Source organism: Dermochelys coriacea, chromosome 14 (genome assembly GCF_009764565.3).
Source record: "Dermochelys coriacea isolate rDerCor1 chromosome 14, rDerCor1.pri.v4, whole genome shotgun sequence".
In the NCBI taxonomy this organism is placed as follows: Eukaryota; Metazoa; Chordata; order Testudines; family Dermochelyidae; genus Dermochelys; species Dermochelys coriacea.
The window spans coordinates 29,753,900-29,774,962 of NC_050081.1; the positions used below are offsets into that span (position 1 = coordinate 29,753,900).

Consider the following 21,063-nt stretch of genomic DNA (forward strand, 5'->3'; position numbering starts at 1 on the left):
CATCCAAACACTCTGGGGAAACTCAGCTGTTGCCAGGCATGAGTCAGGGGGGTGGAAGCCGTGAGTGACATCTGCCATGAAGTTACAGCGGCTGGGGACAATCCTGACAACCCAGGAGTTCATGAGCTCTTTGAGGGAACCTGATTTTTCTTCACTTCCTGTTTTTCCCCTAAGCTGGTTTAACTGATTCCTCACCTGTGCAGACCTCCCTTGCCCTGGAGATCAGACACCATAACTCTTCTCATTCCAGATGGGAGACCACATTGCTTTTCTGAGATCAGGGTGAATTACTTTTGTGGGATATTTATCACAGAGAATGTTCCCAGGTTTGAACCTCATCCCATTTCAGAGGAGTGAAATCCCTGGACCAGCTCTCCAGGGGCTCAAAGTCCAGCCACTCTGCAAATAGGGAACTAGACTCCCACACCTCTGCTCAGAACACACATCCAGATACGCATCATCAAAGGGGTGCCTCAAATACACAGACAGTACATCTGGATCTCAAAGAGGAGGCCTAACCCGGCATGGAGCTGCCTGGATCTGCTTCTCACTGCCAGAGCTGAGCCTAGTGAGAGTGAAAGGAGCAGAGGGAATCTTGGGGCCCATGAGCACAAGTGAGGGGCTCATAGGGTGACCAGACATCCCGATAAAATCGGGACTGTCCCAATTTTTAGTTCTTTGTCCTGCGTCCCACCGATGCACAGTCAGGCCGCCATTTGTCCCGATATTGCGGCTTTGGCCACTCCGGCCGCTGGTGTGTGGTGTAGTTTTTTTTTTTTTTTTTTTTTTTTTTTGCTGCTTCCCCCCCATGTGTCCTGATATTTTGTCCATTTCATCTGGTCACCCTAGGGGCTCAGCACAGTGATAATGGGAGGGTTTGTCCGAGGATGCAGCAGGGCACGGGAGTGAGATTTCAAGAAACTGCATTTTGGGGAATGAATGAACCTAGTGTGTCAGGTTCAGCAGCCACAATAGAAACCATAACTGGTAACAATAATGAGGAAGCACTAAAATCCCCAGGCTCTGTGCATGCTGGAGAAAATTACCCTCTAACAGTATTAATTATGCGTATGGGGCCCTACTGTGCTAGGCACACACACCTATACATAGCTAGGCACCGTGTGTGTGTGTGTGTACACACACACACAGAGCTTAGGCACTGTGTACACACCCCCATGCATGCACGCAGCTAGGCACCATGTACACACGCACACACGTGGGCACCGTGTACACACATACACACACACACACTCCCTTGCCCTGAAGCGCATACCATGGCAGAGGTCAGTTTTAAGGAGGAATCTGAAGGGGGACAATAGAGTGGCTTAGTGTAGTTTACACTGAGCTCCTCTCATGCACTGAGGACAGTGGGGGTGGGTGGGGGCAGGAAACTTGAGGGCAGTGCAGACGGATGGGTAGTGTGGCTGGTATCACTGGCAGAGCAGAGGTGGGGTTCTGCCTCTCAATGATCTGGATGATGGGATTAATTGCACCCTCAGCAAGTTTGCAGATGACACTAAGATTAGGGGGAGAGGTAGATATGCTGGAGGATAAGGATGGGGTCCAGAGTGACCTAGACAAATTGGAGGATTGGGCCAAAAGAAATCTGATGAAGTTCAACAAGGACAAGTGCAGAGTTCTGCGCTTAGGAAGGAAGAATCCTATGCACCGCTACTGGCTGGGGACCAATTGGCTAAGCAACAGTTCTGCAGAAAAGGACCTAGGGATTACAGTGGACAAGAGGCTGGATACGAGTCAGAAGTGTGCCCTCGTTGCCAAGAAGACCAATGGCATATTGGACTGAATTAGTAGGAGCATTGCCAGCAGATCGAGGGAAGCGATTATTCCACTCTATTCGGCACTGGTGAGGCCATACCTGGAGTATTACGTCCAGTTTTGGTCCCCCTCACTACAGAAGGGATGTGGACAAATTGAAGAGAGTCCAGTGCAGGGCAACAAAAATGAGTAGGGTCTGAGGCACATGACTTACAAGGAGATGCTGAAGGGAGCTGGGGTTATTTAGTCTGCAGAAGAGAAGAATGAGGGGGGATTTGATAGCAGCCTTTAACTACCTGAAGGGATGTTCCAAAGAGGATGGAGCTAGGCTGTTCTCAGTGGTGGCAGATGACAGAACAAGAAGCAATGGTCTCAAGTTGCAGTGGGGGAGGTCTCGGTTGGATATTGGGAAACACTGTTTCACTGGTAGGGTGGTGAAACACTGGAATGTGTTACCTAGGGAGGTGGTGGAATCTCCATCCTTAGAGGTTTTTAAGGCCAGGCTTGACAAAGTCTTGGCTGGGATGATTTAGCTGGTGTTGGCCTGCTTTGAGCAGGGGGTTGGACTAGATGACCTCCTTGCATCTCTTCGAACCCTAATAGTCTATGATTCTAGGTAACACATTGGAGATGGTGGGTAGGGCAGGGCAAGGTTGTAAAAAGCCTTAAAAGTGACACAAGTCATTTATATTTGATGCATTGAAGGGAGGACCCCGGGGGGGGGAGTTACCATGGTGACAGCACAAGCCAGGAAGAGGATTTTTGTAACAGCTTTCTGAATGGCTGTAACAGGCCTAGGATGGCGTTTGTCATGGCCAGAAGAGGAGGCTGCAGGCCAGGAACCTCAGGGACATGGCAGCTGAATTGAGGAAGTCCAAGGGTTCCCAAACTGACTCACCCTGGGTCATTTCAATAAAACCAGCCTAATTACAAACCAGTTCAGTCTCTAATGCAGACAAGGCTGCAGGCTCTGGGAGGGGAAGGGATGTGGACAACAGAGTTATTCATAGTCAGGTCGCGCTCAAAGACCCCAAGCAGGATCAGGGCCCCATTGTGCTAAGTACTCCACAAACACAGACACAGACAGGATCCCAGCCCCGAGGAGCAGCTCAGAATCCAGTTTAAAGCCTGTCTGTTCTGGCGAATTTCAGACTTGCTTTCAGCAGGGGTGATCAACGCAGCTTTGAAACCAGCTGTCACTGAGTCCTCTGCACCAGCAATGCCAGTGGGGTGGCTGATCCAGGCATAGCACGCTGATACAAGAGATTTTTTCAGCTGCTCTGTTCTGTGTAAGGAATACAGCACTAAGACTAAGTTAACTAAGGTTGCATCCGATGAAGTGAGCTGTAGCTTGCGAAAGCTTATGCTCAAACAAATTTGTTAGTCTCTAAGGTGCCACAAGTACTCCTTTTCTTTTTTGATAGTGTTAGAGTATACTTAGATATATATATTTGTTTATAATTAGAGGTTTAATAATTAATAAAGATAGTTTTAGGTGGTTATGGCTAGCAATAACAAGATGGCAGTCACAAGCAGTCACAGTCAGAGAAATCCAAAATGGATGTCTGGGAGAGATTTGACCAGACAGGCAGGCTGGCTGAGCAGAAATAAATGTCACTCCAAAACCTGAAAGTAAGTCAAGAGGTAAGTCTTCAAGCAGATCAGTCAAAAAAGACAAGTTTTTAATCAGGTCTGGCTTTGATTGACAGATAGGTTAGCACCCGTGACCAATCAGAGAAGGCTAGAATCTGTATATAAGACAGAAAGCTGGTGGATTTTAGTCAGTGTGAGGTGAGCAGAAGAAACTAGTGTGTGAGTAAGCAGAAGGAGAATAAGAAGAAAAGAGTTAAAATCACTTAAAAAGAGACAAGCAGTGACAACACCAAAAACAGTAACAGCAGAAGGAGTTCTCAGGGGGAAAAGACTGCAGCAGAGAAAGTAAGCAGGATAATCCACTTAATAAAGAATTATTAAACTGCATGAATGTGTATGCATGGGATAATAAAGCTGGATCTTTGTGTATGTTTACTATCAGCATTCTGTGTGTCTGGCTATCACACATGGAATGTAACCACTTGAAGCTATTTTCAGTTGTATGGTATTGCAATTTTGAATACTTTGATGTGTATCTGTGCTAACATTGTTTATACCTTGTTAAGAAACTGTATGGATTCTTTATTCTTTTAACAAATTTGTATTAAGGAACATTGTGCTAAATAAAGAATATTTTTGTCCTCAAAGAATACTGCCCAAGTGTCAATCCTTTGAGAGGAAACCTGTATCCTTCTAAGGATCAACAGAGCGAATCTGTTCTGGGGAGTCCTCCAAAGTTTGGAGAGAAACACCCTGGCAAATGCTCTAGGGCAGGCCATCCCCTTTTAATTACCAAAATAGATAAATTAATAGCATTATTGGGGTAGGCAGGTCATTGTAGGGTGCCTCTAATTTTGGAGGTAACAGCCCCACATAGTTACACTCACTCGTTGTCTTGTGTCTAACGGTTGTAAGGAGGGATTTAGGTTTCCAGACTAATACAATCAGATGTTTTAATTCCCATAAAGACAAATGAACAAACTGATGCTCCAGCTGCATTTACTTGCACAGTATTTTGGAAAAAGCAAACTTGCAGCAAGGAAGGGATGGCAGATTAGTGTCCTCAGAGATCAGATAGTTAAATGGACAGTGTCAACTTAAAATCACACTGCTGTCTGAAAATTTCTCACCTGCTACTGCTACAGGTGACACCTAACATCAGTGTCAATGAAGGGTTTTGAGAGCATTTTCTATTTCACCCCAGTCTCCTTTGTGCTAGTGCTAGCGCGAGCACTTGGCATAGAAGTTTCGCTATCTCTCCTGTAGTGTTAGTTTCTCCCTTGTAGTTTGTAGGCATCTGTCAACCAGTAATGGGGGAGAGAAAAGCCTTCTGTTTTAAAAATGGGGAAAAAAAGGTTGTACAATCACAAAAGTTGGCTGCAGGACTCTAGGCAGAGCCAGCACCTGGGACTATATGTAATGTATTGTTTGGAAATGGACCTGATTCCAGGCTGACAGGCCCCAGGGAAATGCCCCAGAGTTTTAGTTAATTCCTCACCTGCCCTGGAGCCTCTTGGACTCTCCCTTTCCTCAGCACCCTGGAGATTTGGGACCCACAGCTCTTCCCCTTGCTCCATCTGGAGACCACACTGGGTTTTGAGAATCAGAAATCCTGCCAAGGGGGAAAGAAACCAGACAAGATCAGGGTGAATTACAGAACCATGGAATATTTGTTACCAAGAATGTTTTATGACTTCAAACCAGTCCCTTCCTGCACTGAAGATGGGTGAGATTGAAATGGATCAGAACATGTTTGTGGAGGCTATTTGGGGAGCCAGATATCTAGGGAATGTGTTACACCCCCTGCAGGGACACATACAGCTGCCTGTTCCATGTCCCCCTCAAGCCACCAGCTCACATCAAGGCAACGTGGCTCAGGGGTGACTTTGACTTTCATATGCTTGGGCTAGGGCTGAGTTAACATTTGCTCAAGGGAGAGTTTACCCTCAGACATTTCATACACGAGGCCTGGAGTCTGAAATGGCTCATATACATGCTTAACTTTGAGCCCAGTGAGGATTTAGTATTCCCAGGAGAAGGGCCTATGTCAGAGTTGCCAATTCTCACACTGTTACTGTGACTCATGGGATAGCTCACATTTTTCTTAAAGCCCCACTCCACCTCCTGGACCCAAGTGATAAGGCCAAAATCTTATTTGTTTTATTTTGGTAAAAAACAAGTTTCTTGCTATTGTGGCTGCAGAGGAAAAAGCTTAAAAACATGAAGTGGCTGCACCCTAAAGGTACAGAACCCAGAGGGCAAAGAGAAAAGAAGCAGAATTTCAGTATTTCAAAAAACCTCATGATTTGTAAGCCAATCTCCTGATTTTAGGGGACTGAGTCATGATTTTTCAATTGCTGGGGTTAGCAATACTGTTTTCTGGCCTTTTTCATTGTTATTGACACAGATAGATGCGTCAGCCCTTTGCCTGCAAAGGGACAATTTCTGCTTTATGCTGAATTAGAAATAAAATTTAGAAAACATGAGTAAACCTCAGTGCTGGGTTAATGTCAGGCCTGCTAGGACATTTTTTGGGAGCAATATCAAATTGTTTGCAGTGAAGTGCAGCTCCCTGGCAGCTTCTTAACCCATGGGGGGCTGCCTCTGCTTTGCCCTTGCTGAGGAAAAAGGGGTTTGATTAAAAAAAAAAAAGGGTGGGACAGAGAGAAATCAAAGAATGAATCACTCCCTCTCCTCTCTGCACACACCTCCCAGTGTTCAGAGGGACCTGGCTGGCTTGGAAGAAGCAGGGAGGCTGTAGGGGGCTTGGAGTCTGTCCCCAGCTGCTCTGCTGCAGGAAAAGCTGTTACTGTCACAGTGTTAAGGTCTTTCTCCTCCTTTAGGTCCTTTCCAGCCAGGACCCCGAAGCCCTGAACAGACCTCGTTAGGTTGGCAGGGTTGGTGCCTCTTACCTCCCTCGCCCGCATTGTTCCTGCTGGCCCTTCCAGTCTCTCTCCCTGTCTCCCTCCTGCCTCCTCTCCCCTCGGGCTCGGAGACTCGGGCCCTGGCCCGGCCCGTTCTCTCTCCCGGAGTGGCTCGGCTCCTGCAGGCTCGCGGGGGCGGGGGCGCGGGGCTGGGGGCAGAGCCGGGAGGGGGTCAAAGGAGGGCAGCAGCTCTGGGACTCACAGCCCCCCCCCCCCCGGGAGGCAGAGCTGGGGCGAGGAGGGGCCGTTGGGGCAGAGTCACTTTCCTGCCCGGCCCCAGCCCTTCCCCCGGGTCTCCCCCCCTCACCTGCAGCCTCCGGCTCAGGGGCTGGTGTCGGCAGAGCCCGGGGCTGCCCCAGGGGCTGGTTCCAGCCCCCGGAGAAAGCCACAGTCTCGGAGCGCTGCAGCCCGGGCTACTGATACAGGGCACAGGAAGGGGCTGGAGCAGCTGAGCGCGGAAGGTGCTGGGTGCTGGTAGGGAAGACAGGAAGGGGATAGCGATGCACGGAGAGATCTGAGCCTGTGCAGCTGCGGCCCGCGCTGAAACTTGTACCAGCTGCTGTCGCCTCCATTGTGGGCCGGGAACCCAGGTAGAGCCGCTGCTGCTCCCCTGGGGGGGTTCGGGGAGACCCCTTCCCTAGCGCCCCTTTGGGCCCAGCCCAGTGAGGGGGAGGAAAATATTTGTTCTGATTTAACATCCCCACCGCAGTGTGAGAAATCTCCCAGCACATATGGGGGTTTGTCATCTCCCGGTCCTCCAGCTACCGGGATGGTGGGGGGAGAGATACAACACAATGTTTGGGAAGAAGAAAACAAGCAAAACTGTGTCTTTGTTTTTAGGAAGGAAGCACTCCACAGTGTTCTTAGGCCTCCCCCACGTCCCCTGGAGAAGCACAAAAGAGCACAGGCCTTAAATCTTCTTTCCCTTTGATAGGTCCAGAAGGGACCATTAGATCATCTTGTCTGTGTATCCCACACCAGTACATTTTACCCAGTCATCCGAGCCGAGTCACCTGTGTTTGGCAAACACATCCTCCAGGAAGGCAGACAGGCTGGATTTGAAGAGGTCCAGTGTCTTCAGGGCACCTGTAAAGAAAGCCATTAAAAAGCATTCCACCCAACTCTCCAACTTTAGACTTTGTCATTTTATTGCTATTTCTTCCATATTGAAAAACAATCCCATCTCTCTTCAATTTTGATTTGAAAAAAATGATCTCCAATTCTGCCACATTTCTCTCTATCAAACACTGATATAAAATCCATTCAGCTTCCCCCCCCCCCCTCAAATTATGGAACATTTATCTATTGCCACACCCCATGTTTTGCCCCTTTATCGAATATTGCTAAGAAACCCCTTCATATTTTTGCCTTTGCTTATTGTCAGATATTCTATAAAACATCTGTAATTTCCCACTTCCAAATTAATCAAGTATTGATCTAAATCCCTTCAGATTTTCACTCTTTTCAGTTTAATTATTGAATATTGCTATTAAATCTTCTCAGATTTCAGGCTTTCCATGTAATTATCAAATACTGATATAAAATCCTCTCAAAATTTGTATTGTTTCCCCATGCTTAATAGTGCCACCATCTCCTTTTCTTGGACAGAAACTTGTCCTGATCCATTGGGGGCCTGCTGGGCAGAGGGTTTAAAAGCCCAACTGATAAATTTCCCTCTCAGGTTTGAGCAAAATGTTTCCTTTGTTTATGTTCATTAAAAATCAAAACATTTGCTGATTAAAGAGACTTCCCATATTTTATAGCTCCTTTAAGGTCATCTTTATAAATCAGGGAGCTTTAATCCTACAGTTCGGAATTTTCCCAGGAGCTCAGTTTCTATTTTGACACCAAAAGAAGTGGCCAGCTTTCAAAACAATTCAGCACATTGCATGCACTTTCAGAGCTGAGCACTTTGAAAATCTGGCCCTGAACTCTTTAGGGAGTTTGGCCCAGAAACCCTTGATTTCCTCTCTGGGTTATCTTGAGTAGGCTGGTTACTCAATGAAGGCGGGGGTGGGGGAGAGACAATAACAGAAAATGTGGAAATGGCAGAGGTGCTCAATGACTTCTTTGTTTCAGTTTTCACCAAGAAGGTTGGTGGCGATTAGACGTCTAACATAGTGAATGTGAAAATGAGGTAGGATCAGAGTCTAAAATAGGGAAAGAACAAGTCAAAAATTACTTAGATAAGTTAGAAGTCTTCAAATCACCAGGGCCTGTTGAAATGCATCCTAGAATACTCAAGGAGATGACTGAGGAGATATCTGAGCCATTAGCGATTATCTTTGAAAAGTCATGGAAGATGGGAGACATTCCAGAAGACTGGAAAAGGGCAAATATAATGCCCATTTATAAAAAGGGAAATAAGGACAACCCGGGGAATTACAGACCAGTCAGCTTAATCTTCTGAACTCAGAAAGATAATGGAGCAAATAATTAAGCAAACACTTTGCAAACATCTAGAAGATAAAAAGGTGATAAATAAAAGTCATCATGGATTTGTCAAGAACAAATCGTGTCAAACCAACCTGATAGCTTTCTTTGATAGGGTAACAAGCCTTGTGGATCAGGGGGAAGTGGTAGATGTGGTATATCTTGACTTTAGTAAGGCTTTTGATACTGTCTTGCATGACCTTCTCATAAACAAACTAGGGAAATACAACCTAGATGGAGCTACTATAAGATGGGTGCATAACTGGTTGGAAAATCGTTCCCAGAGAGTAGTTATCCGTGGTTCACACTCATGCTGAAAGGGCATAACGAGTGGGGTCCCACAGGGATCGGTTCTGGGTCTGGTTCTGTTCAATATCTTCATCAATGATTTAGATAATGGCATAGAGAGTACGCTTATAAAGTTTGCGGATGATACCAAGCTGGGAAGGGTTGCAAGTGCTTTGGAGGATAGGATTACAATTCAAAATGATCAAGACAAACTGGAGAAATGGTCTGAAGTAAACAGGATGAAATTCAATAAGGACAAATGCAAAGTACTCCATTTAGGAAGGAAGAATCAGTTGCATACATACAAAATAGGAAATGACTTCCTAGGAAGGAGTACTGTGGAAAGGGATCTGGTGGTCATAGGTGATCACAAGCTAAATATGAGTCAACAATGTAACACTGCTGCTGCAAAAAAAAAAAAGGAACATAATTCTGGGATGTATTAGCAGGAGTGTCGTAAGCAAGACACGAGAAGTAATTCTTCCGCTCTACTCTGCGCTGATTAGGCCTCAACCGGAATATTGTGTCCAGTTCTGGGTGCCACATTTCAGGAAAAATGTGGACAAATTGGAGAAAGTCCAGAGAAGAGCAACAAAAATGATTAAAGGTCTAGAAAACATGACCTATGAGGGAAGACTGAAAAAATTGGGTTTGTTTAGTCTGGAAAAGAGAAGACTGAAAGGGGACATCATAACAGTTTTCAAGTTCATAAAAAGTTTCATAGATTCATAGATACTAAGGTTAGAAGGGACCATTCTGATCATCTAGTCCGACCTCCTGCACAGCGCAGGCCACAGAATCTCACCCACCCACTCCTACGAAAAACCTCACCTATGTCTGAGCTATTGAAGTCCTCAGATCGTGGTTTAAAGACTTTAAGGAGCAGAGAAGCCTCCCTCAAGTGACCCGTGCCTCATGCTACAGAGGAAGGCGAAAAACCTCCAGGGCCTCTCCAATCTGCCCTGGAGGAAAATTCCTTCCCGACCCCAAATATGGCGATCAGCTAAACCCTGAGCCTATGGGCAAGATTGACCAGCCAGATACTACAGAAAATTCTTTCCTGGGTAACTCAGATCCCATCCATCTAATATCCCATCTCAGGGGATTAGTCCTATTTACCCTGAATATTTAAAGATCAATTACTTACCAAAATCCCATTATCCCATCATACCATCTCCTCCATAAACTTATCGAGTAGAATCTTAAAACCAGATAGATCTTTTGCCCCCTCTGCTTCCCTTGGAAGGCTATTCCAAAACTTCACTCCTCTGATGGTTAGAAACCTTCGTCTAATTTCAAGTCTAAACTTCCTGGTGGCCAGTTTATACCCATTTGTTCTTGTGTCCACATTGGTGCTGAGCTGAAATAATTCCTCTCCCTCTCCTGTATTTATCCCTCTGATATATTTATAGAGAGCAATCATATCTCCCCTCAACCTTCTTTTAGTTAGGCTAAACAAGCCAAGCTCCTTAAGTCTCCTTTCATAAGACAAATTTTCCATTCCTCGGATCATCCTAGTAGCCCTTCTCTGTACCTGTTCCAGTTTGAATTCATCCTTTTTAAACATGGGAGACCAGAACTGCACACAGTATTCTAGGTGAGGTCTCACCAGTGCCTTGTATAATGGTACTAAAACCTCCTTATCCCTACTGGAAATGTCTCTCCTGATGCATCCCAAAACTGCATTAGCTTTTTTCACGGCCATATCACATTGTCAGCTCATAGTCATCCTATGATCAACCAATACTCCAAGGTCCTTCTCCCCTTCCGTTACTTCTAATTGATGCGTCCCCAACTTATAACTAAAATTCTTGTTATTAATCCCTAAATGCATAACCTTACACTTCTCACTATTAAATTTCATCCTATTACTATTACTTCGTTTACAAGGTCATCCAGATCCTCCTGTATTATATCCTGATCCTTCTCTGAATTGGCAATACCTCCCAGCTTGTATCATCTGCAAACTTTATTAGCACACTCCCACTTTTTGAGCCAAGGTCAGTAATAAAAAGATTAAATAAGATTGGTCCCAAAACCGATCCCTGAGGAACTCCACTGGTAACCTCCCTCCAGCCTGACAGTTCGCCTTTCAGTAGGACCCGTTGCAGTCTCCCCTTTAACCAATTCCTTATCCACCTTTTGATGTTCATATTGATCCCCATCTTCTCCAATTTAACTAATAATTCCCCATGTGGCATGGTATCAAATGCCTTACTGAAATCTAGGTAAATTAGATCCACTGCATTTCCTTTATCTAAAAAAATCTGTTACTTTTTCAAAAAAGGAGATTAGGTTGGTTTGGCACAATCTATCTTTTGTAAAACCATGTTGTATTTTGTCCCATTTACCATTGACTTCAATGTCCTTAACTAATTTCTCCTTCCAAATTTTTTCCAGGACCTTGCATACTACAGATGTCAAACTAACTGGCCTGTAGTTACCTGGATCACTTTTTTTTCCCTTTCTTAAAAATAGGAACTATATTAGCAATTCTCCAATCATTCGGTACTACTCCTGAGTTTACAGATTCATTAAAAATTCTTGCTAATGGGCTTGCAATTTCAGGTGCCAATTCCTTTAATATTCTTGGATGAAGATTATCTGGGCCCCCCGATTTAGTCCCATTAAGCTGTTTGAGTTTCGCTTCTACCTCAGATATGGTAATATCTACTTCCATATCCTCATTCCCATTTGTCATGCTACCATTATCCCTAAGATCCTCTTTAGCCTTATTAAAGACTGAGGCAAAGTATTTGTTTAGATATTGGGCCATGCCTAGATTATCTTTAACCTCCACTCCATCCTCAGTGTTTAGCGGCCCCACTTCTTCTTTCTTAGTTTTCTTCTTATTTATATGGCTATAGAACCTTTTACTATTGGTTTTAATTCCCTTTGCAAGGTCCAACTCTACTCGACTTTTAGCCTGTCTCACTTTATCCCTACATGTTCTGACCTCAATAAGGTAGCTTTCCTTGCTGATCCCTCCCATCTTCCACTCCCTGTATGCATTCTGCTTCTTCTTAATCACGTCTCTGAGATGCTTGGTCATCCAGCTTGGTCTACAACTCCTGCCTATGAATTTTTTCCCCTTTCTTGGGATACAGGCTTTTGATAGCTTCTGCAGCTTTGATTTAAAGTAATCCCAGGCCTCCTCTAGATCCTTTAGATCCATAAATTCTTCAGTCCAATCCACTTCTCTAACTAATTTCCTTAATTTTTGAAAGTCAGCCCTTTTGAAATCAAAAACTCTAGTTGCAGATTTATTTTTGTTAATCCTTCCGTTCAGTTTGAACTGAATTAGCTCATGATCACTTGAGCCAAGATTATCCCCTACAACCATTTCTTCTATGAGGTCCTCACTACTCACCAAAATTAAATCTAAAATGGCATCCCCTCTAGTCGGTTCAGCAACTACTTGATGAAGGAATCCATCAGCTATCGCATTGTTTCAAGGAGGAGGGAGAAAAATTGTTCTTCTTAACTTCTGAGGATAGGACAAGAAGCAATGGGCTTAAATTGCAGCAAGGGAGGTTTAGGTTCAACATTAGGAAAAACTTTCTAACTGTTAAGGGTGGTTAAGCACAGGAATAAATTGCCTAGGGAGATTGTGGAATCTCCATCATTGGGGATTTTTAAGAGCAAGTTGGACAAATACCTGTCAGGGATGGTCTAGATAATACTTAGTTCTCCCTTGAGTGCAGGGGACTGGACTAGATGACCTCTCAAGGTCTCTTCCAGTTCTATGATTCTATTAATATACCATGTAAGTGGGAACACTTTTTGTACATGGAATTCATTGGCGTGTGGATTACAGTGCTGTGTGCTCTTGTGACTCAACCTGAGCACTGATTAGATACAAAATCATAACCCTACTGGGCAAATTACCGGGTTAACACAAAGACTATGAGATCGATTCAGACAGGGGCACAGGCACTGAGCTGCCTCTTTAGGTGCCTAAATCCAGTATTTAGGTGCCACGGAGATTTGCAAACCAACGCTCAGCTGCCACCTAACCCTGTAGGTGCTGTGACAGGGTCAGGACAGATGGCTACAGGAGAGTAATCCTATTGGGGTCCAGGAAGTGCTGCTAAAGGATCCCACCACAGCCTAAGAGGGGGATCCACAGGACTTGGACACCAAATAAATATGGGGGGCAACTAATGAAATAACAGGGACAGGAGTGTGGTCAAAGGGTCAAACGAAGGGAACCGGACGGGGACATCAAGCAGAGAACCCCGGACAGCGCCCATTGCTCCTCAAAGGTGTCAAGGGAGTCAGTGGACACCGCCCAGAGGAACTCTGGCCGGATACATGAACGGACAGAGGATCCAAAATAGGCCCCACAGTCACAGGAGACTCCATCGGCCAACCTCCTCACTCTGGTTTTATAGATGGCCATTTTAGCTAGGGCCAGGAGGAGGCTGACCAGGAGATCCCATGACTTTGTGGGGCCATGGATAGGGAGTGCATAAATAAGAAGGTGAGGGGAAAAGTGCAACCAAAAACATAATAAAATATTGGTGAGGAGCCGGAATAGGGGCTGCAGCCTGGCACACTCCAAATATATGTGTGCCAGGATTTCCCTCACGCAGCAAAAGGGACAGGTGTCTGGGATGGGGTGAACCACACCAAGTACACACCCGTGCTCATGGCTTCATGAAGGAGGCGCCAACTGGTATCCCTGGCAGGCCTCGGGACCAAGGTGGAATATAGGCTGGCCCACCGGGGCTCCTCATGTTCCAAAGGCTCTCCCCGCCATTTTGTGTCGGGGCGGGACACAAGGGTGAGAGCAGGAAGGGTATGGAGCACGAGCGTGTATAGATGTTTCCTTGGCGTGGTCTGAAAGCAGACCAGCTGCAGCTTATGCAGCCGGCTCATGGTGAAGGGGTGGGGGGGTCAGTTGGGTCCATGGGGCAGGGACCCAATGAAAAGGTCTGGCGGGCCTGGGGTGGAGGGTGGGCTGGGCACGCCCTCGTGCAGGACCTGGTCGAGGTAAACCCAAGCAGCGGGCGGCAAAGCGGCCCTCACCTCCTGAAGTATGCGCTGGGGAGTATGAGGTCTGGAAAGCCCCATGCGCTCAGCAAGCGTCAGGGGATCCAGCCAGTCTCCCCGGTCGTAGTCCAGGAGGTCTCCAACTCTTGTGACTTCTGCCAGAACCAACTTCTGGCGCACCGAGGGGGACTCCGCCACCTGCACGCGGAGCTGGGGGTTGTGTAGCAGGGGCTCCACGAGGAGATCTGCCTCCTAGGTGCCGCCACGGATCTGGTCATTGAAAGCAGTTTCCAGGTCCGGAGGAGGTCCTGGTAGAAGACTGGCAACCTGGAGAGGTCTCGCGGAAGACCTCTCGGATGGAGATAAAGGAGCTGCCAGTCATATCGGAGCCCTCGGAAGCGGCGCAGGAAGGTGTGCACCAGTATGCTCCACACTTGACTACCTGCACCATAAAGGAGCCTCTGCAGGACCTGGAGGCAGAAGACATGGACCTGAATGTACAGACACTTCAGGCCCTGCCCTCCCTCCTCCAGAGGTTGATGGAGAACCCCTGCAGGGACCCAGTGCAGTCCTGAGCAAAAGAACTCCAGAATCGATGTCCGGAGGTTGGCCAGGAAACCCGGGGCTGGGACCAGGGTGTTGAGCCAGTACCAGAGCATGGACAGGACTAGTTGATTAAGCACCAGCACTCTCCCTTGAAGGGAGAGGCACTGGAGTAGTCCTGTCCATTTCCGGAGCCGCTCTATCACCCTGCCCTCTTAATTGTGCCTGTTCTCCGGCGGAGAGGGATACGTGGCAGAAAGGTAAACGCCGAGATAGAGTAGCTGACCCGCGCTCCACCGGATGGCCTGAAGTGTGGGTGGGAGGGAGCTCGCCTGCCAGCCATCCCCGACCACCAGGCCGGAGCTCTTAACCCAGTTGACCCAAGCGGAGGACACTGCCGAATAGATGGCCTGACAAGCCTCCACCCATGCCAAGTCGCCCGGGTCCTGGACCATGAGGAGCACGTCATCGGCGTACAACGACAGGACCAGCCGCATCTCCGGCTCCTGCAGCACCAACCTTGTCAACGTCCTGGGGAGGAGACAGAGGAATTCCCGAGAGGAGGCACCCCTGCCGTATTCCTCTCCTGAAGCTGACCAGTTCAGTCAGGGTCCAGTTGAGCCTGACCAAACACTCTGCGGAGGCGTACAGCACCCAGAGAAAACCCACAAACTGGGATCCAAAGCCAAACGCTTGCAGAGCGCTTAGGAGATACCCGTGGTCCATCCTGTCGAACGCCTTCTCCTGATCCAAGTACAGGAGGGTGAACGACAGACCATCCCTACACCCAAATTCCAAAAGATCTCGGACCAGATATAGGTTGTCAAAGATGCTGCGGCCCAGGATGGTGTAGGCCTGGTCTGGGTGGACCACGTCCACCAGCACAGACCCTAGCCACATCGAGATTACTTTTGCTATGACTTTGTAGTCTGTGCTGAGGAGCGAGACAGGACACCAATTTTGTAAATTGTGGAGGGCCCTCTTCTTCGGCAATAAGGCGAACACGGCTCACTTTGCACAAAAGAGGGAGGACCCCGCTCTGCAAAGACTCGGCCCAGACGGTGACTAGGTCTGGGCCCAGGACGTCCCAGAACACGCGGTAGAACTCCATGGTCAGCCCGTCCATGCCCGGAGATTTATTGGTGGGCATGTGACAGAGGGCTTCCGAGAACTCAGCCAGAGCGAGAGGCAGCTCTAGCCAGTCTCGGTCACCAACACTGACCATAGGGAGCTCCTCCCAGAGCACTCTGCAAGCGTTAGGATTGGTCGGATCTGGGGAGAAAAGGCTTGCATAGAAGGCTCTCGCCCTCCCGCATATCTCCACTGGATCCGTGAGGGGGGGTGCTCTCTTCTGCCAGAAGGCAGGTGATGTGTTTCTTGGCCCCCCTCCTTTTCTCCAGGGTGTAGAAGAAATGGGAGCCGTGATTCATCTCCTGAAGGAGACGGATGTGGAATCGAACAAAGGCACCCCGGGCCCGATGATCTTCCAGGGCCCGGAGCTCCTCCCGCTTCTCCCGGCACACTTCGCAGAGAGGTGGATTCTCGGGACTGGTGGCCAGATGCCTCTCCAGCTCTAAGACCTCCCATTCCAACTGCTCTATCACCGCATCCCTCCGTCGGCTGGTGCCCCCAGTGTAGTCACAGCAGAAGGGCTGGGCACTCACCTTCCCCAGGTCCCACCACCACCACGCCAAGGGAGAGGCATGCCGCTGCCCTCGTCAAGCCATCCAGAACTACCGGAAGGACGCCACAAAGCCCACATCCTCCAACAAGCTGTTGTTGAAATGCCAATAGGCTGGCCCCGGCCTCTCCGCGCAGAGAGAGGCCCTCACGGTGATTAAATGATCAGAGAATGGGGCCGGCTGGATGCTGGAGGAGTGGCTCATGAAAGGTGGAAGCGCGATAAATAAATGCGGTCCAACCGGGAGTGGTGCGACCAACGGGCCTCCACCCTCCCTCTAGCCCTCTCCCTCCAAGCCAGAGGGCTACAGGAGAGTAATAGAAGGCAGATATATTAGCCCCAGGCTAAGTAGGTCCCTTTTCCCTGGGTAAGGTAACAGGGAAGGTTCCAGAACAATCAGGAACCTTCTGGAGACAATTAAGACAGACAGGCTGATTAGAACACCTGCAGCCAATCAAGAAGCTGCTAGAATCAATTAAGGCAGGCTAATCAGGGCATCTGGGTTTAAAAAGGAGCTAGGAGGAAGAGGCGCTAGGAGGTGAGAGTGAGAATGCAGACTGTTGGAGGACTGAGGAGTACAAGCATTATCAGACACCAGGAGGAAGGTCCTATGGTGAGGATAAAGAAAGTGCTGGGAGGAGTCCATGGGGAAGTAGCCCAGGGAGTTGTAGCTGTCGCACAGCTGTTCCAGGAGACACTCTAGACAGCTGCATTGCACAGGGCCCTGGGCTGGAACCCGGAGTAGAGGGCGGGCCTGGGTTCCCCCCAAACCTCCCAACTCCTGGTCAGACACAGGAGGAGTTGACCTGGACTGTGGATTCACAAAAACGGCCAAACTGAGGGCTCCAAGGCGAGCAAATCTGTCAATAAGCGCAAGACCCACCAAGGTAGAGGAGGAACTTTGTCACAGTGCCAAAACTCGTTCAGTTTTTACAATGAAAATTCCCTCCACACTTGTGTTTCTGCCTCTTGGCCATGTGCATGGCTGCCTCCTGCTGGGCACCTGGATGTTCCCACCTGTGTTGGTGAAGTACACCCAGGGAGACCAGGCGCTCCCATGCCTGGCTCGAGTGTGGGGCCCCATCTGTTCAGTGTGCTAAGAGGCTGCCTAACTCTGCATGAACTGGGGGGGCAGGGAGCAGGCACTGCCTCATAACTTTTAGCCCTGTGGATCGGGTACTCACTTGGATGTGGGAGACCCTGTGGTCAAGTCCCCCATCTGCCTGCTGAGGAGAAGGAATTAGAAGAGGGAGCTGTTACTTCTCAGGTGAGTGCCCGAGCCACTGGGCTAAGGGCTAGTCTGACGTGGGGCTACCTGACTCGCTCCTAGTGAAATACTCCACTGTGCATACATAAATACTCACTGGGCCACAGAGAGGGTGAAGGTGAAGGTGACTCTATGGCCCCATGGGCAAGGCATTTGCCTGAGGCAGGGCAGACCCAGAATCCAGTCCCCCTGCTCTGATGATTCAAAGTGGAACATCTCCAATGGGAGAGATTGAGGGAGCCCCACATCAGACTATCTCATCATCCTGGGTACATCTGCACTCCAGTGGCACAGCTACATGCTACAGTTGTGCTGCTGGAGCACCATAGTGTACACACTTCCTACATCAAAGGACAGGGATTTTCTATTGATTCAGGTAACCCACTTCTCTGAAATGTGGTTTCTAGGCTGATGAAAGAAGTTTCCTGTCAACCCAGCTGCGTCTACATCAGGTCTTAGGTCAACTTTACTAGGGCACACAGGGCATGACATTTTTCCAGTGGGTTACTCCTGATTTACACACCAGGTGTGTAAGACAGGAATCAGGTCCAAATCTTTTAGTGACCTGATCTCTCTTGCAAAGGACAGAATGAAACACTGTAAATGGAAAATCAAACAGACCCAGCATAGAGCATCTCAGACCTTTAAATGAAGGAGGAAAAGAAGAAGAAGAATTGGAAGTGGGCTGGTATAAAAGGCAACTTTGGGAAATTACCAGCTACCTCCTCTCCTGCAGTTAAACCTGAGCTATGAAGGATTTATAAGACATCACCGCCATTTACTGTACACTGGCAGAAGCGGCTCAGCAATTGAAGAAGCAGAAATTTGAGATCAGTCAGCCCCGCCCCCTCCCATCACCTCCAGAACCAGGAGCTGAACGTCTGAGGCCTGGTCTGCACTAAAATGCCAGGGGGCCATCCACTTACCTCATTCTGGGGTGTTAAAACATCCAAACCATGAGAGACATAGTTTAGCCTCCCTAGCCCCCAGGGCACCCAGCCAGCTAGGTCGAGAGAGGAATTCTTCTGTTGTCCTAGCTGCCACCTCTCGGGGAGGGGGAGTACCTACACCAATGGGAGAACCCCTCCTGTAGGCGTAGATAGTGTCTACACTGCAGTGCTGCAGCTGTGCAGCCTTTAATGTCTCAAGTGGTAGACAAGCCCTGACTCACACTTGAGAGAGTCAGAGCTTTGACCCTGTCCCCTCCCCTGCCCCCAAGGTGTGAAACCCTTGAAGCTGGGCCCTTCCTGCCCTCCCCTACGTGGGTATGGTACCCACTACATTGAGCAGCCTGTCCCAGCACCCAAAGAGGATGGGCAGCATCTCTAGCTGAGGCTTGGTTACATTCAGTACCTGCCTCAGAGGTGTGCTCCGGCAGGTGGGACACACACTCGTAAGAAGAGACTAGGCACTCTTCTTGGCTTGCTGAGCTACTGTGTGAGCTTGGGGAAGTCACTTCCCTCTGTCTCCCCTCCAGCTGTTTGTCTCTCTTGTCTATTAGGACTGGGAGCTCTTCAGGGCAAAGACTGTCTCCTCCTTTGTCTGAGTGCCACATCCAGCACAGTGGGGACCTGATCTTGGCTGGAACCACTCGGCAATGTTGGAAAACAAATCAGGATTATTTGTTTAAATTGGCTTTTTGCTGAATAATGTTTTGAACTGGCCTTTCCTGGCTCTGATCTATTGATCTGTTCAGGTCCTAGATGTTCCTAGTAAGGTGACAGGAACGAGCAGGGGCATCAAAACTCTTCTGTGAAGATGAGAGAAATACTGTAAAGACTGGGATTAGTCACTTTAGAAAAGAGGTGAATAGGAGGGGACATGGTGCAAGACTATAAAATACTAAATGGTCTAAAAGGGAGATTGGAGTTTCTGTTCCCCCTTCTCATAACACAAGAACAATGAACTTAAAAGGTGGGAAATTCAAAACCAATAACAAAGAATGCTGTTCCATACAGCAAGTGATTAGACTGTGTAACTCATTGCCATAGGAAGTTGTTGAGACCAAGAATTTAGGAAGATTCAAAGAAGGATTGGACATTTCTATGGATAGCAAGAACAACCAGAGTTATAACAGTTCAAAGAGTTTTGGAAGGGACATAAAACCTCACACTTCAGGAACCAGCCCAATCTCTAGCCAAAAGGAATTAGAATGAGACCTTTATGGGAGGCAGATTAGCCTACATCTGCTACATTGAGGTTCTTACACCTTCCTCTGCAGCATGTGGCTGACCAGTGTCATAGATGGGTGACTAGACTGGATGGATTCCTGGTGTGATCTCCAGTCTGGAAATTCCTGTTCCTAAATCTGAGTTTACTAGAAATTGGTTAATTCCTCCTTATGTATCTAGTCCAGACTGGTAGAGCAGTGGTTCTAATCACTAAATACATAGCCCCTACTCTCCATCACTGGCAATTTTTAACTCAAGAGTGGATGTTTTTGCAAAAGATCTGCTCTAGGAATTATTTGGGGACAGTTCTCTGGCCTGTGTTTATGCAGGAGGTCAGACTAGGTGATCACAATGGTCCCTTTTGGCCTTGGAACCCAGGAATCTAAAGCAGGAGTAATCAATTACTTTTTGTCAAGGTCCAAATTTCTTGGTCAAGGTATTGTCAAGGTCCAGACTCCAGGGAAAATTATACCAAAACAATAACAATAATGAAAATAATAAGTAAATAAAAAGATGTTATGGTCCGTTCAAAAGCGTCTAGCAGTCTGGATTTGGTCCATGGTCCGACTATTGACTACCCCGATCAAAAGATTGCTGTGAATTCAAAAAGCAAATCCAGCTCTCGCTCTCTCTCTCCTTCTCTGTTACTTCAGTCAGCGCTCCCTCTGCAGGCTGAACTCTACACTGAGAGCATCGCAATTAGAGACACAAGGTGGTTTCCCCAGGAATTGAAATGGGGTGGGTTCAATGGGGGGGGTTCAAATGGGGGGGGTGTCAGGGCCGATGAGGGGTGAGACCGTGAGGGTGAAGATGGGCTGTATGACACTATACTAAAAACTGAAAAATGTTTCATGACCATTTTATTAGATTTAACTCATGTTTTAAAATCATCACACAAATTAAAGTTGGCTACTCAAACCCTCTATGAAGCACTATGTCTACATCCTTCTTGGTTTCTTGTTATAATTTTGCACAACTCTGTTAATGAACTTCTTGAATGCAATGCGTTCATCTTTGGTGACTTGTCTTGTGTCTAGTACTTCCATTCCTTCAACCGATATGCTCATTAGTTCATTCACATGATCAGGCAGAAGGCGACTTCTTTCAGAACACAAAATTCTATTCAGTGATTAAAAATAACGCTGATGCATGTTGGAAAACATAATCTCAACTATACATACAAAATGACGGGGTCTAAATTAGCCGTTAACACTCAAGAAGATGTTGGAGTCATTGTGGATGGTTCTCTGAAAATATACACTCAATGTGCAGCAGCAGCCAACAAAGCAAACAGAATGTTGGGAATCATTAAGAAAGGGATAGATAATAAGACAGAAAATATCATATTGCCTCTATATAAACCCATGGTACGTGCACACCTTGAATACTGTG

The 21,063-nt window shown here is 47.5% G+C and overlaps 2 protein-coding genes across 5 annotated transcripts in view; one reads left to right on the top strand and one right to left on the bottom strand.

Annotated features, from left to right (window-relative positions):
• LOC119842466 (zinc finger protein 271-like) overlaps positions 1 to 21,063 on the top strand; it is a 638,009-nt gene that overhangs the window by 200,580 nt on the left and 416,366 nt on the right. The gene's annotated exons all lie outside the window — the stretch shown is intronic.
• The window catches only part of LOC119843027 (zinc finger protein 850-like), a 765,636-nt gene that overhangs the window by 44,172 nt on the left and 700,401 nt on the right, over positions 1 to 21,063 (bottom strand). Inside the window, exon 3 of the mRNA XM_043497474.1 lies at positions 4,868 to 4,981. Within this exon, the coding sequence (XP_043353409.1) occupies positions 4,868 to 4,981 (114 nt within the window). The remainder of the gene's footprint in view (positions 1 to 4,867; positions 4,982 to 21,063) is intronic.